At 26.4% G+C, this 15,889-nt stretch overlaps 1 protein-coding gene across 1 annotated transcript in view; it reads left to right on the top strand.

Moving 5' to 3' along the window:
- Nucleotides 1-15,889, top strand: part of LOC129974960 (myosin-6-like) — a 48,772-nt gene extending 32,883 nt beyond the window's left edge. The window contains exons 8-12 of the mRNA XM_056087780.1: nucleotides 1,825-1,894; nucleotides 2,574-2,659; nucleotides 7,125-7,276; nucleotides 11,527-11,691; nucleotides 12,741-15,889. Coding sequence (XP_055943755.1) covers nucleotides 1,825-1,894; nucleotides 2,574-2,659; nucleotides 7,125-7,276; nucleotides 11,527-11,691; nucleotides 12,741-12,909 — 642 coding nt within the window. The 3' untranslated portion in view covers nucleotides 12,910-15,889. The remainder of the gene's footprint in view (nucleotides 1-1,824; nucleotides 1,895-2,573; nucleotides 2,660-7,124; nucleotides 7,277-11,526; nucleotides 11,692-12,740) is intronic.

Below are 15,889 nucleotides of genomic sequence, written 5' to 3' on the forward strand. Positions count from 1 at the left end.
AGAGACCGAAAAACAAAACAAAACAAAAACAAATAAAAAGAAACCTGAAGCAATATAATTTCTGGTTGTGTAAATCGGAAGCTCACTATTTATCCACTGTCTCCTTTTTTTTCTGTATAGATCATTCCAATTTCGGTCTGCAATACAGTCCATGTCTTTTTCCATGAGATTTCCAAATTGCAGCTAATGAGCATGAGCAAGACTTCTGTAGTTGCGTGCAAGAAAGAATCTGGCTGAATAAAAACAGCATGGTGGTGTTAAGTCTAAAATACTTGAGTTTATTGAAGGGCTTGTTTATTATTTGAGAAACTGTGAACGTATTTAAAATAGATTACAGAATTTTTTAAAAACAAGGAGCTGTTCAAAATCCATATTTAATACGAATTTTATGAATGAAAGAAAAAATGAATCCTGATTTTGTTGAATGGCTTTGAGGAGCTCTGCAAAATCTATTTATTTTGTACTGCTTGCTTTGTAAAAAGTTAATAAGCCTGAGTAATATGGGAAAACAGGCAATTACTAGTCATGCTAAAAGAGGAAAACATACAAGACTGACTATGTGCCAGTTCAAAGGAGTCATTATTGACGTTGGACTCAATATCTTAACCTCTCTGTAAACTATGAGGTGCGTGCCTTGAATCCAGTGCATTTGCCGTCTTTTTCCTCACTTGTGGTCTTCCTGGGTCTTTAATGTCTGTCCATTTTACACACAGTTTGCGAGAAACTCCTACCTGACATCCACAGGTGAGAGTGACCCTACAATGGGTCAGATGGCAGATTTATGACCATATATGAAAAGGCAATGGCTTGGTGGAAAAGGGCTTAAAAGGTATACAGGAAAAGATGACATGTCAAATCTGGAAACGTCAAATTTAATGTATAAACCAATTTTGAACTTTTAAGTTCAAGAACAATAATTTAAAGCTGAATTTTTATGGGCATTAAAATATGTTGGATCCTTTAATGTATTAAATGATGTATTGGAAATATTTTCACATATGTTCACTGAAAATTATATAGCTAAAAATGTATGTTGGGGCTTTATTTCTAACTGATTAGCTCCATGAAATCGATGGCTGAAAAATTTGCAGAAGTTGCAGAAATTGATGTCTAAATACATGAATGGAAAAAAATGAAAAAATAAAACAATTTTGCTTTGTAATGTTTTTTATTAAGTAATAATTAAATGAATTGTATTATGATAACAAAAATGTTTCGTGTTTTATTTCACTTGAGTCCTTAATTTTGTGTGATTTGCAATTAAAGAGCATGAGTGGTAATATATCCACCCCCTTAATATTATCCCTGTTTGCTAAATTCTAGATAATAAAGAAATAGAATTTCTTTTTTTCCTGTATGTAAATATAAAACTTTCTTTTAATATGCTATTATTTCGAATAATGTTAAATAGTTGCTTTCTTTCCCTGCTTTTACCACTCCTTAAAACCATACTGCATAATAATTAGTATATGTGTGTTATTTGTGCATTTCCTTGTATCTCAAATATACATTCAGGGAAAACTCAAGGAATTTTTTCCATATTTGAGTGGCAACCCTGAGGCGTGTGCTTTATTTGTAAGAAATGATATCAACAATATGATTTTTAGAATTCCATAAAATGCATTCAAAATAAGATGCCATTAAGAACTTGCTATATATTTTGAAAATATTATGTAGTAGAAATGTTTTGTTCTTAGAAACTGATACTATCTAACATATTTTTGTTCATTTTAGATTTGTTTTCAGATTTTATTGTTGTACAAACAAAGAGAGTTTTGGAGTAATTTGAGCATTATATTTAAAATGACTTCTAAACTTTTACAGCTTTCTGAATCTCTTGCTCAGTTTGATGAGCTAGAAGACCAGCTCAGACGAGAAGCAACTAGAGTCAGAAGTAAGATGATCTTCAGTATGATTTTAGGAAATACATTAATTTTCTGATCTGATCTAAATGATATGCTTAGATTGAAAAAATAAATCTTTTCTAAATATTATTTTTTTATGTCGTGAATAAATTATTTTTAATTTTTTATAGCTTATATTACCTTCTGTTCTGAAGTGTATTATTTTTTATGTGAAAAAAACCCCATAATTTTAAGCATGAATACATTTTTTTTTGTTAAGCTTTCTGATAAAAGCTCAACTGCTAAAAAATAAAAATTTATTGTAATTCTGAATTTTTTTTTCATTTTTTTTCTTTTATTTGGCGTAAATTAAAGTTCATTATTTTCTATAAAATTTTTAATTAAATTTGCATGATCTTTTAAAAAGTTTATGAACATTTTTGTGCATGAGACTTGTAATGTCTTTTGTTATATTATTGTGCCGCCCATAAAATTTTTTGTGTTATTAAAACTCAAATTAAAATGGAAAAGCCTTAAAAAAATGCGTTTTTTTTAAATCACTGATAATTTTATAGTAGTTTATGTTTTTTTAAGCAAAACCTTATCCCTTTATAATTGTTTAATACCAAAATAACTTTTATAATAAAAATCATCAAAAAGGTTTGACATGTTTTTATCATGCAATTATTCTCTTACTTATTTTGTGATTGTGATTTTCCATACTTTCAGGAGAATCTCTATATAATAAAATTGCATCCAAGGAAACAAATGTCAAAAATATCAACAAAATACTTGACAACAGGCCAAACACACAAGTAAGTTAAAGTTCTGGTAAAGATTTGTTTTCCTTTTTTTTTTTTTTGACTGAAAGTCTCTTGGAATTGTGTCTTAACTTTTTAGAATGGTTATAGATATCTAAATAATTATATAGCAGAGATTTTATTATGTCATTTACTTTCTTTTGTTATCACACAGACTTCTCAAGAACCTTGAAAATCCTTGGAAACTCTTTGAATTTTATTTTGCTGTACTCTTGGCCCCAGAAAAGTACTTTATTTATAGTTAGGTTGTTAAAAAATAAAGGAATTTGTAGCCAACTCTTTTGATCTTTTGATTTAGAGACGAAAAAAAATCCTACTCTATAAACGTTATTTTACTATTTCAGATGGCATTATAATAGTCAATATTCAAAGAAAACAAAAGAGAGGTTTGTAAGTCAAATTTGAAATTAACATTTTGTTTGAACACGTTTTTCAATGACCATTATGCTTGGGAATACTACTATTTAAAGTTTTTCGAAAGCCAGTTGCAACTAAGTAAGATTTTTTAAAATTTTATTTTCACCACTTATTTCTGATAATTAATATATCATCTAAAATCATAAAACAACATTTTTTGATTAAGATTTTTTTTTCCATGAATTTGGACGGATAGGAAAGTACATATTCACATTTTCCATCAAAGGTGAATTATTCAAAAAGGAATGCAAATATTGAACTAAAATTTCTACTTAGCATTTCTTTTTATTTAAAACCTCTTTAAATCAAATTACAAATTATTTCTATTAAAAAATTTAGTATTTTTAAAAATTTAAGCCTTTTAGAAATTTAGTCCTGTTATAAGTAAGCTATCTTAACATTTAACAGCTCATTGCATTGTCCTTTTTAATATTGATAGATTTTAGATTTTTCTTCTGAGATTATCAGCCTGTTTATTTAATGGCAAAAAAAAAACAAAAAAAACAAAGTTTAGATTTTTTTTGCTCCACCCTATTTCCAATAACATATTCAGGTGCAAACTTAGAGGCCAGTTTTTGAAGCCAGCTTAACAACTTGAAACAAAAAATGGCTGTTGTATATTTTTTCTACATTTAGGCATTTTTTATAATTTTACTGACTATTGGTTTTGCCTTGAAAATTATCTTAACAGAAAATGGGTTACAAGTTGGTAATCTCCAAACATTGTGTAATTTGAAGAAAGTGGAAAGAGGTACAGCAAGCAAGATTACTCCACAAAGAAAGAATTTTCAACAGGCCCAGCCGGAGATTATATTATTATACCTTAGGTGCATAACTGAATGTTCTTTGAAATATGGGGAGAGTTATTATTTGTACAGTTGTTGTAAGCATGCATTTATATTTGGCATTGATCCATATATTCAGGATATTCTCATTAAGAGTCCGGCTGATCTTAATATATATAGTCTAATGCTTGATGAGCATTCAACATTCATATATGCCTTTTTTAATAGGGTATTTTATAGTCAATGATATTTTATGAGATTTTCATGCTCTATGGAAAAAACTGGATTTGAGAAAGATTTTATCTTTCTTGATGGATAATCTATCAGTAAATTGGAAAATGTTAACTTATTGAAAGATGAAATTAAAAAAAAAAATTAATGTTTGTAAATGTGAGCGATCTTTTTTATCTTTTGAATATTATTGAATATATAGAATATTATTAAAAAGTTCACCATTAAGAGGAGATTTTAGTGTAAATTTTGAAAGAATGAAAAACTTCCTAAGAATATTTGGAGTACTAGGTGTTCTAGAGAATGTAACTACTATTGAATATGCAGACAAAATGAGGAACAATTGGTATTATAATTTGAAAAGAACAAGTTATGACACCAAAGTCTAAATGTAGCTAATATCCTATATGTCAGACAGACATTTTCTTGTAATTAACCAAAATTATCTGACCATTTTTACATTCTTCATCAAAGATTGTCCATTTTTAACACAAGATATGAAAAAGATGATAATTAGTTGTTTAAAAACTTTCAGTGTTATGAAAATTAATGTTCTTGAAGATCTAAAACCTATAAACAGCATTTATTTGATTTTTCAAATAAAGATTTATATGTCAATATTAGAAAAGTTAATGTTGGATTCTTTGGGAGCAAAATTCTAAAAAAAATCTTAACAGAAAATTTCCTTTTGAAAAACAATTAATATATTTAAAACATGAATGTCAGATTTTAGTATGTGCTTTCATTTGTATTGTTTTGAATAAGTTCCATCTCAATTATGTACTTGCCAAAAGTATGAGTGTTCAGATTCAAGGAGAATAGCTAAAAAAGCTCTGCTGTGAAAGCCATTTGGTCTAATTTCTTTGTGAATTACAAGCACTTACAAGAAAAGGAATGTGGTTCTATTTTAATAGAAATGAACAGCATTTTGAATGATGTGTCTTGCTGTGCAATAGAATTTGAGGAGTTTGAAATACTTAAAAATCAAATTGACAAATTTTAATTAAAATATTTAAATGATCAGAAATATTATCAGAAATTGTAGGAAGTAATTAAGATTCAAATGATACTATCCCATGACCAGATTATAGTTGAAAAGGAATTTTTCTTAAATAAAAATATTGAAGTTCAAAATCAAACACATGTTGCAAAACATTTGGTTTCTACAATATTAAAAAAAAAAAAAAAAAAAAAAAAACTGTTAGAATGGAGAATTTTTAAAACAAAGAATTTATGTATTCAGAAAAATACTGTTCTAAAAATCTCATAAAAATGTGCAAGCAAAGATTACTATTTTAACATTAACATACTGTAGGCAAATTAAATGAAGGAATTAATTTAATATGCAAAGGCCGAATATTGAAGAGACTATTTTTACACTGCAGAGATTTATCAACAAACTAGTTGAAAAAGTAGAAGAAAATAGAGATTAATAATGCACTGCTGAATCAAATAGTTTTAAGAATAGTTTCTTTAATTGAGTAATTTAAAATGTAAATTTAATGGTATAATGTTACCAATAGTGTAAAATAAGGTGTAAGTTTAAGTGTAAATAAAAATTTCTTTATATCTGTCTCTTGCATTTTTCCATTCATTCTGCTGTCAAAAGTGATGTTAGGTATTCTAATGGAAATAACATTTTTTAATTAATTTTATTACAACTAAAATATGAATGTGCATGTAAAATAAGCATCCTTTAATAGTTTGTGTGAAATTAATTTCTGTATTATAGCTAATGGTAAGGTATCTGCATTGTGATTTTAAGTCCTTCTTTAAGCTTCAGGATTTAATTTATTGACTGAAGATGAACATACTGTTGTCCTTAGTGCTCGTCTTGTGAGCATTTAGAAGTAGGGTGCAAGAATGTAATCCTGAATTTTAAAATTAATGGTGAAAATATTTTATAATTTATTACTTGAATTTCTGTATTAAAATTAAGTAATTTAATGGTTTCTGAATTTTCTAGAAGGGTCCTTGAAAAGTCCTTTATTTTTTTTATAAGAGTGGAACTTCTGTAATAATATTCATTCATTTTTTCCCTTTTTGTCTGCTTTTTTTCATATTTTGATATTAAGATATTAATATTATTAATTTTGATATTTGAATAAATTATTTAATTTTTGCTTTTTAATGTAAAATATTTATATCTATTATGTAACCTTTTTAGATTTAGTAGCTTTCATGTTAAGATAAAGTTGTATAGGATTAAAAAAAATGTGTGATTTCATTTCATTCTTAAATTTATGTATCGAAATGCTTCAATATTTCAAAACTCTAAGCTGTTTTGGTTTTAAAATCGATATATATATTTTATGGATAAAAAACGTATTCTACTTAACAAATTATTTCTGACAATTATTCTACATAACATATACAATTTGAATTTAAATGCTGAAAACTGTAATATTATAATGCGAAAAAAAAATTATTTTGCAGCTTTCCATGGCATTAAACAATTTGTTATTGACCCTGTAATCCCAGTTTTAAAATATTATTCTTTTTTTACTTTTTAAATTTCTGTTTAAAGGCAACAGATTTTTCTTAAAACTCTTTCCAGATGATATTAAAATGAAAAATACATAGAAAAGCATGTTATTCTGGATATATCTGGTAGTTTCATACCAGGATAAGTTTTTTTTTTTAATTAAATATTTTTAAAAAAATCAAGATTTGGTTTTTTAAAATTAGTTTGTTTCTTATTATACCTAAGCCATCTTATGTGTATTTCAAAAATTGTTCTAAATTCTAAAAAAAATTCTTTAAAATTTCCCTTTTCCTGTAATATTTAATTATGCTTATTCATTTCTATTGTATGATTTATATTTTGTTTTGTTTGTTATTTTTGATTTTACTATTTTTAGTATCTTGAATAATCTTTCTAAAATAATCTTTTTTTTTTTTTTTTTTTTTTTTTTACAATTTGGATAATGTTATTTTTTAAAAATTTATGTCAGATATTGTTTTTTTATTGTAAGGATTTTGTATCTTGTATATTAATGTAATCTAAATTTTTGTTCCTTCTGAAGGATCCTGCATTTGGAGATCAAGTGAAGCAGCTGAAAGAGGAATCGACAGCATTGAAAGAGCAACTGGAATCTGTTCAGCAGCAGCTGGAAATAATGTCCCTCAAGTATCAGCAGCATAAAGAGAGATACAGAGAAAAAATATATCGATTGCGGTAAGTAATAAATATCAGAATGATTTTTGTATGAATTTTAATTTTTTTCTTCATAACTGAATATTTAAATTACATAAGGAATAAAGAAGGAAACTCTTCAAGTCTTGTAATAAGTGATAACAATTCTTTCATTGAAGCAATTCTAAATAGTGAGAGATACTATCATTGAGAATTTTATCATTTTACTTGCATTGTTATTTTAGCAAGTGTAGTGTTATTTGATGCAATCAATAATGGATTGAATTAACTGATAAATCAGCATCTTAACATATGAATCTTAGTTTAAGAACAATATGAATGCCTAAAACTCTCTTGTGGTTTTGATTTTAGTTTCCTCACATATAGAAGCAATTTACTTCCTTGGATATATCCACTATTCTTTGAATACATTATATTGTTATATTTAAAAAAAAAAAAAATGATATTTTAGTTTTTCAGTAAAACATATGGTGCCATTAAAATCAGAGTGCGTAGCTGCATAAAAAGCACTTAAATTTGAAAAATGCTTAATTTTGAACAAAGGTCCTTAAAAAAATGCTTAATTTTCTCAAAAATTGCAAAGAATTTTTTTTGTTTTTGTTTTTGTTTCCCTAGAAGTTGAATATTATAAATTGAAGGCATAGTTGTAAAGCTTTGTTTAATGAATGTTTCAAGAAAGAAAACCAACAGCTGGGAAGAATTCAGAGAATGAATCCCTGAATGAGATAGATATGGGGATGTGAATGCATATTAAAATTACACTTAATATCCTGTTTGTCCCTGCTTCCTCATTCTTCAACAATGGGCATTGCAGTTTATTGAAATACTGAAATGATCATCCCAAAGGGGCAGTCCTAAATATACACTGAGTTGATCTTGCTGCAATTCAAAAAATGTTCAATTTTTAGTATTTTAGATGGTGAATTTATTTTAATTATGCATGATAAATGCATGTGCTGCATTTTATCTCTTGTTAAAGAAAAGTATGCAAATTGTTCTGATCAATGTAAAAAAAGAATAAAACAAAATAAATTTGGTGCGCCTGAGAGTTAGATATGTAACATAGGAGATAGTAATTTTAGAAAATTTAGTTTTAGACACAATTTGTAAGAGTGATTTTTATTTTAATGAAAATCCAAACAGTAGGATTGCTTTATCGAATCATTGAATCACATGATATTTTATCTTTGTTGACATCGTGATAAAAAAAAAAAAAACTTTCTTTGTTTTTATTGAAACTTGAAAACTTTAAAGTAGTTAAATGAATATTATTCTTTCTTCACTTGCTGAGTGTTGTTAAATTTTAAGACAGTGCGGTATGTTGCCTTATGCTGGCTTCAAAAAATAATTTTTAAAAAATGTATCAACTGATATTTTTTAAATTTTTATTTTACTTTTAACTACAAAGCTAGCATCTTTTTAACTTTTAGAATGTTTTCTGTTATTTATGAAAACTAGGAATTACATTCAGGATGAATTTTTTGAAAAATACTCTAAAATAGGTATTTGAAAAAAAAAAAAAAAAAAAAAAAAGAAAGAAAGAAAGAAAAAGAAAAGAAAAAAGAAAGGAAAAAAAAAATTTATGAAATCGAAATGTACCAGTTAAGTGATAAAAGCTTTTTTTAAAAAATTGGAAAAAAGGGTTCTGTTTGGCTAAAAAGAACTATAATACAAAAATCCTTAATTTAGGGGTTTGAATGCAAGCAATACCCCAACCTAGCTAGAGACCATGCGGGAAACTTGATGGGCCACTGATGAGCAACCCCACCTACATGAAGGAACAAATAACATTTGATGACATCAGACTTTTGCAAATAACAAAGAACCCTCTAGGCAAAATGCATATTGGAACAGAAAAAAAGGATAGAACAAAAAATGTAACATTTTACATATTAAATTTTGATACATTAAAAATGCATAAAATACATTAAATGTACACTAACTTTTTATCCTTATGTGAGAATTAAAGTCAGGAGCTTCGACAAAATATCCCAAATTGAGGATTTAATGGCTAGAATTTTTATGATTCTTCGATATCAAGAGACATCCAATTTTTTGGTCATTTGAGTCTGTGAGACTTATTTATCATTTTTCAGATAGCTTAAGAAATATATTACATGGTTCTTGAAGTAAAAAATATCTCCATGCTCCATTTCTGTACACTCTTTAAATATTGGGATTCAATTGATAAATAACATGAAATTTAAATTTTTTATCATATTGGGAATCATTAAAATAACTATAAAATATTTATAAATGAATGATTACTTATTCACTGCAGGAATTGCAGAAATATAATAAAAATGGTTTTAAGAAGAAAAGTGATAAAACATTTAAAATATTGAATTAAAAATAATGCCTAGTTTGCAAAAAATCGAATTTTTAACGTAGTTCACCTAGTCATTTTCATTTCTTCATAAAATAAATAATCACATTTTTCTGGAATTTTTTTTTAAAACTAAAGTAGGAAGAACATTTTATTTACTTTTGCATATAAAAAGCAGATTTTTTATTAAATTTTTGAATTGTAATGCTTTAAAAGAACCATTTACTGAGTAAGAAGTGATAGATTATTTTTATAGTCTGGCTGTTTTTTTAAATGCTGCTTTTCTTTTCTGTTAAAAAAAATATGATCTGAAAAACTCAATTAGAACATGGCATTGTTCTATCAATTAGAAAATGGCATTGTTCTATCAACAGTTTCATTGCAATTTTGTCATCCTGGAATGCTTTAGCTCTTAGTTTTATAAAGATGGAACATGTTCTGGATTTCTAAATATAATAAGCTAATACAGGAGGAAATTTACACTTTCCATTTCAGATACGTTGAATCTTATTTGTTGCTCATATATAAAAATTTAATAAAATTTTTTTTGTTATGCTATGTTTCTACAACAATGTGGACATTTTCTGAATTTATTTTCCATCCATTTATCCATCCAAATTAACTGGTTATTAATTAATTTTAAGATATTTGGAAAATATTACAGATTTTTTTGTTAGTCATAAAAAAATTGACTTAATTGTTTGGCAATGATAGATTTTTTATATATTTTTTTTAATGCAAAAGGGCATCATCTGTTTTCAGGATGAAGTCTGAGTTTACCAGAATAAATATTAAAATTTAAAATATATAGATAAAAAATTATTTTTGTCATAAAACCGAAACTGTTCTATACTTAGACAATACATAAACTTAGTATGTATGCATATATAAAGGTGCTTAAGTGCTGAATACTTGCAGCAATTTCTTGTTACATATCCCTTTAATTTATAATAGCAATTTATTATGAGCTTGCTAACTTTTTTTTATTAAGGATGTGTTGAAAAATCTTTCAGAACAATACTTCATGTATATTTCTGAGACATGTTTTTAGGACTTTTGAAGGAAGGTACTATTTATAAATTAAATATTTATACTTTTGAGAGTGATACATGACTGTTTATTGAAAAATTCATAAATGTGTTTAATTTTATCAGATTTATGTTGCAGTTTTTGAGGAAGGAACCTAATAATTTTTCATCTATTATCATTTTATTCTCTCATCTGAGAAGCTGCACCATTCAAACAGAAAAGCATTTGATCTTCATCAGATTTACAGTATCAGTCAAGACAGGTTTTACGTTTATCTTCAGTGGAATTGAGTTTTGATGTCGTATTTCTCATATTCCAAAACTAACATTACTCAGACTATTGTGCTAATTTCTTGAATACATCCTGTAATTAAAACTGCATTAAATATAGTAATTTTAAAAATGATGTCTTGAGGAAATGTAAAATATAAGTAGAAAAATTTGATTTAGATACAAAAATAAAGAAGGAAATTCATTCTTTAAAGTGCTTGGTTGGTTTCCGGTATGCTTATTGATAATAATCATAAATTTTTATTTAAAATATTTGCAATAGGATATTTTCTGTTTTTATAATACTTGTAACTTGCAGCAAAAAAAAAAAAAAAAAAACGATTTTAGAACTTTATGTACCAATGAATACCATTTGTTTTTATTTGATATCCTGCCCCCTTATACTTGTGATTATTTTAATAGAATGCATGAGCTCTGATCTCCCTTATTTTTAAATTTCACTTTAATTTATTAATATTAAACCAAAACAGCAGTCTTAAAAATAAGTTAGAATCAATTTTTATTTGCAAAGTAATAATTAGAAATTTATTATTTTGGTGCTTTTGTCATTTAAATTTTGAGAAAGCTTTTGAATCAGTGTGGAATTAAATCTGGAATTTGTGCAATTGTATTTTTTTTTCTTTCAGTGATTTGCAGGATCAGGAGCACCGTGAGTGGAAGGAGAGATTTGAAAATTGCAACAAAGAGTTGGCAAATCTGCGGGACATGCTCTCCCGAGAGCAGGAGTGGAGAGTGCAGATAGAAGCTGATTGCCGTAAACTCAAAAACGACAATCAGCTATTAAAAAATGGGTGAGTAATCTTTTTATTTAAAAGATTATAGTTGTCAAAAATCGCAATGCACCCTCTGAAACCTTCAGATGCCACTAAAAATTTGAAAATATAATTTTTGTTATAACAAGTTATTTTTAATGTAAAAACCCAACTTGGTAATTTTTTTTGAGGGGAGGCAGGGCAGGATTAGCACAAATGTAGATTCTTTATAAGTATACACCTATTGCAGTGGTTTTCAGAATTCCAGATTGCTGCGATCATGATCTTTAGAAACCACAGCCACTCCTTGTGTAAATATTGATATATATATATATATATGTAATGATATTTTAAACTCTAATTTCAATTTAATTAATTTCCATGATTTTAGCTTAATTTAGCCCATAGTAACTTCATTCTAAAATATTCTCTTATTTCCTGATCTAATTCCACTTTCTGTACTTAATTAATTCAAGAGAAGCTTTGTAAAATTGCTGAATCGGCTAAAAGCCTAACTTTCCCACACTCCGAGTGAAGGGACAAAATACTGCTGATGTGAAAAATTCTTTTTTGAAAGATCCCTGTGTTTTCTTTGCCTCATCGGCACGTGTATCGAAAATCCCTATTGAAATCTGATTATATATAAGCGCTGTTGAGAAATATTTTTTCCTATCAATATCTCAGGTTATATAAGACCAGGGATAAAATGTTCAAGAGCTTTTCCCTCATTTCTTTCTGTGTTGTGTGTGTGTGTGCTCATCGCTTGTACATAATGCCTGCAAGATGTAATAAAACGACATCACGAAATCGAGAGTCTCTTCCCTGTCTTCGAAACTGCATTCTGCTTCACATAAAATAATACTTTCATATATATATATATATATATATATATATATATATATATATAATTGATATTTAATAATGGAAAATGTGTACATGTTAATACTCTAAAAGGCAGACGATTTAATCTGGATCTACCAAGTTTAGCACAGATATACTTTGGAGAATAGGAATACTAATTATTTATATCTGAAATCACCGAACTGAATATTATGTGACTATAAATATATTTTTCTCTTTCCTTTCAGAATTCTAGAAAAGGAAAAAAATGAACGAGATACTAATTTTGAAATTTCCTCTATTCAACGAGATGTTGAGAAGCTAAAATCTGCTGCATCACGCCCTCCCACTACAACATCATCTCCATCGCGGCGCCATAGTGTGTGGCCTGTTGTATCATACCCAAAGAAATGGTGACACTTTTGGATAATGATCACACAACAAGACTATTTAATGTTGAATGTTTTAGCATCATTTACGTGTGAGAGAGAGTCTCATTTCTTTTAACTTTGCTTGCTTAATCTGTTGTCTCTGTATATATTTTAAACAAATAGTGAAAAATATATAATATTTCAATGTTCTGATTTCTGCAGACATGGGATTTTTAATAATAAATCAAGACTTATGTGTAGTTTTGTACTGCATGTGGAGGAATGCTTATAATTTTAATTCATGAAAAAATTAATGCTTTTAAATCAATATATAATTTTTTTCAGTTTTTTAAATTGAATATTTAATCATGCTAAATTGGCCTGGCATTCTAGACAAACATAGAGAGGAATTAAGCCAAGACAGTTAAAAAAACACTTAATAATTGACGTGATAATAATAACTATTACATAGCAGAATTAGTGTATATTTGAAAAATTATTATTGTTGTCTGAAACAAAATGACTATACTTTATCGGTAGCACAAGTTATTAATGAGAATTCTTCATTAAAAAACATTTAATTTTTTCAATATGAATTATTTACTTATGAATAAAAAATTAATATGAATATTGGGCATATTTCAGTTTTGGTTTAAAAGAAGGAAATTAAAATTTTCCCTACTAATGCGTGTGGCTGGTCCTTTTAGTTCTGTTGTAGTTACATTTAAAAATTTAAATCTTAAATTCCTGTTTAATCAAGTTAAATGTAAATAAAATTTATATTTGTGTTAAAATTATTCCAAATAACAGATCTCAAATTTTAGATTGCTCACATTAATTTTAGAAAATATTTCTTTATGGCAATGCTTTATGAGTAATATGCCTTTTTCTATTCACAAGTTTTGTTTAGATTTGTGAAATCATTTTCTATATGATTGCTGAATACTTAATTAATAGTTTAGATTTGTCGATCAAACTAAATTTTTTTTCAAGGAAAATTTATAGAATGCTCTGAAAATTTGTTTGCCCCCTTCTAATAATCTAATTTTATTTTTAAATTGCTAAGTACATTTTTGTCAGCATTCCTCTTTAGCTTCACAAAGCTTCATGTGTAGTCTTGAATTTTGAAAGTAGTTTCTCCCTCTTTGTGATAGAAATTAGCTAGTTTTAGCTACCAAAATGTGTGCCAGTGTACATAAGTCATCTCAGTTCCTGTTTTTATGTGTGATTTTAAACTTGCATCAGTCTCTAGAATATGTGGTACAAATGCATTAGTTATCTATTTTTCATATGTTTTATGAGTGATACTGTTGAAAGCTGCCTTATTACAAAATGATTTTACATTCCATTTTATGTTAGTCTTTTAGCAGAATTATTCCAAAGTCTAGTCCAAAGAGATTTTATAATTATTAAAGGATTTTCTTTTTTTTTAAATTAAGAAAGCAAAGAACTGAATAATAATATTATAAAAGTGTAAGGAAAAGAGATTGTAGCTTTTTGTTTTGCTTATTTTAAAATATTAATTTTAGCACAATTAAAAAAAATATTTTTTCCATCAGTTAATTTTGGTTATTTTTTTTAAAAAAAATATTTTGACATGTGCACAAAAATTTCAAATAATTAAATATTATTTTTGATTTACCATTATGTACATTTTTGTAAATAACAGTTTTTTTCCCCTCAGCATAATGCTATTATGATAAAATTTAGCTAATTTAATATAAAACTATTAATTATTAAAAGCATTACTGATGTATCAAGTAATGTTTATAATGTATAACTGTATCAAGTACTTATTTAAATTTGCATATTGTTAACAAATTTAAAATGAGCAAAATTTAGAATTTTGAAAATGTTATTTTGATATAAAATTATTTTTGACATGAGTAAGTTTATGCAATGCTAATTTCCTGATTCATTAGAAATTAAAAATTTTAGGTTTGTGGGAAAGGTGGATAAAGAAAAATTTCCTGATTCATTTCTCAAAATTAATTAAAATTCTTTTCAAAATTATTCAATTCACTTAGGTTTCATTTTGTACTTATTTAATTTTCAATTCTAGTACAAAGCAGAAGCAAAATAATGTTAACAGAAGATATACTTTCATGACAATTTTCTGTATTAAAAATATTAATGAAGAATATTTATTTTATGCTGAGTCATGCAAAACATAGTTATTAAATCCAGTTTAATAATTTGATTTTAATTGAATTAATTTTATTTGGCTAAAAAATTGGTTGTTTCATATAATTTTGATTTCTTACTCATGAAAGAGATTTCTGAAAGCAAAATTCTTGATCCATTTTCAATACTCTGTTGTTTTATTTTATATAATTCTAGATAATATATAGTTATGATAAAATGATAAAGGCTACTTATAAACTTAGAGACAAACATTATTTTGCTAGTTCAAAAATTTCATGCATGAAATAAATAAGCTTGTTTGCAGATTTATTTTAATCTTGTAGATTAAAGAAGAAAAAAGATATTGTTTCTATTTCCTGTATATTCTACGATCATCATATCAAATGATCTATCATCGTCTTCACATAAAGAAATAATTGTGATTTCAAAGTGATGTCAAACTGTCCATCCATTTAAAGTAATAATTAGTGAAACTAAATAACTCTTTTAGGTAGAATGTGATTGCTAGATTCTTAAAGGGAGAAATGTGTCAAAGGTGATAATTTTATTTCAGATTCAATTTTTTATTGTTCAAAAATTGTTCCATTATTAAAATGAAATTTATATTCAGTTTTTTAAGCTTGAATTTTCTTTTTTATTTACTAAGTGCTTTTTGACCAAATATTGTATTTTATATTTTTGCTTATCTATTTGTGAATCTAGTCACTTTATTTGAAAGTCGTTGTTATTGTTGAATTTTGTTTTTGCATTGTCACTGTTAAGAATAGCACAAATTATTTTTCAGTTCCTTTTTTTTTTTTTTTTTTTTCAGAATATGATTTCTGTAATTTTTATTGACTTATTCTTCTGTGTCTGTGCAGAATGAAGAACTGTGCATTACT

The sequence above is a fragment of the Argiope bruennichi genome, chromosome 7, assembly GCF_947563725.1.
Source record: "Argiope bruennichi chromosome 7, qqArgBrue1.1, whole genome shotgun sequence".
Lineage (NCBI taxonomy): Eukaryota > Metazoa > Arthropoda > Arachnida > Araneae > Araneidae > Argiope > Argiope bruennichi.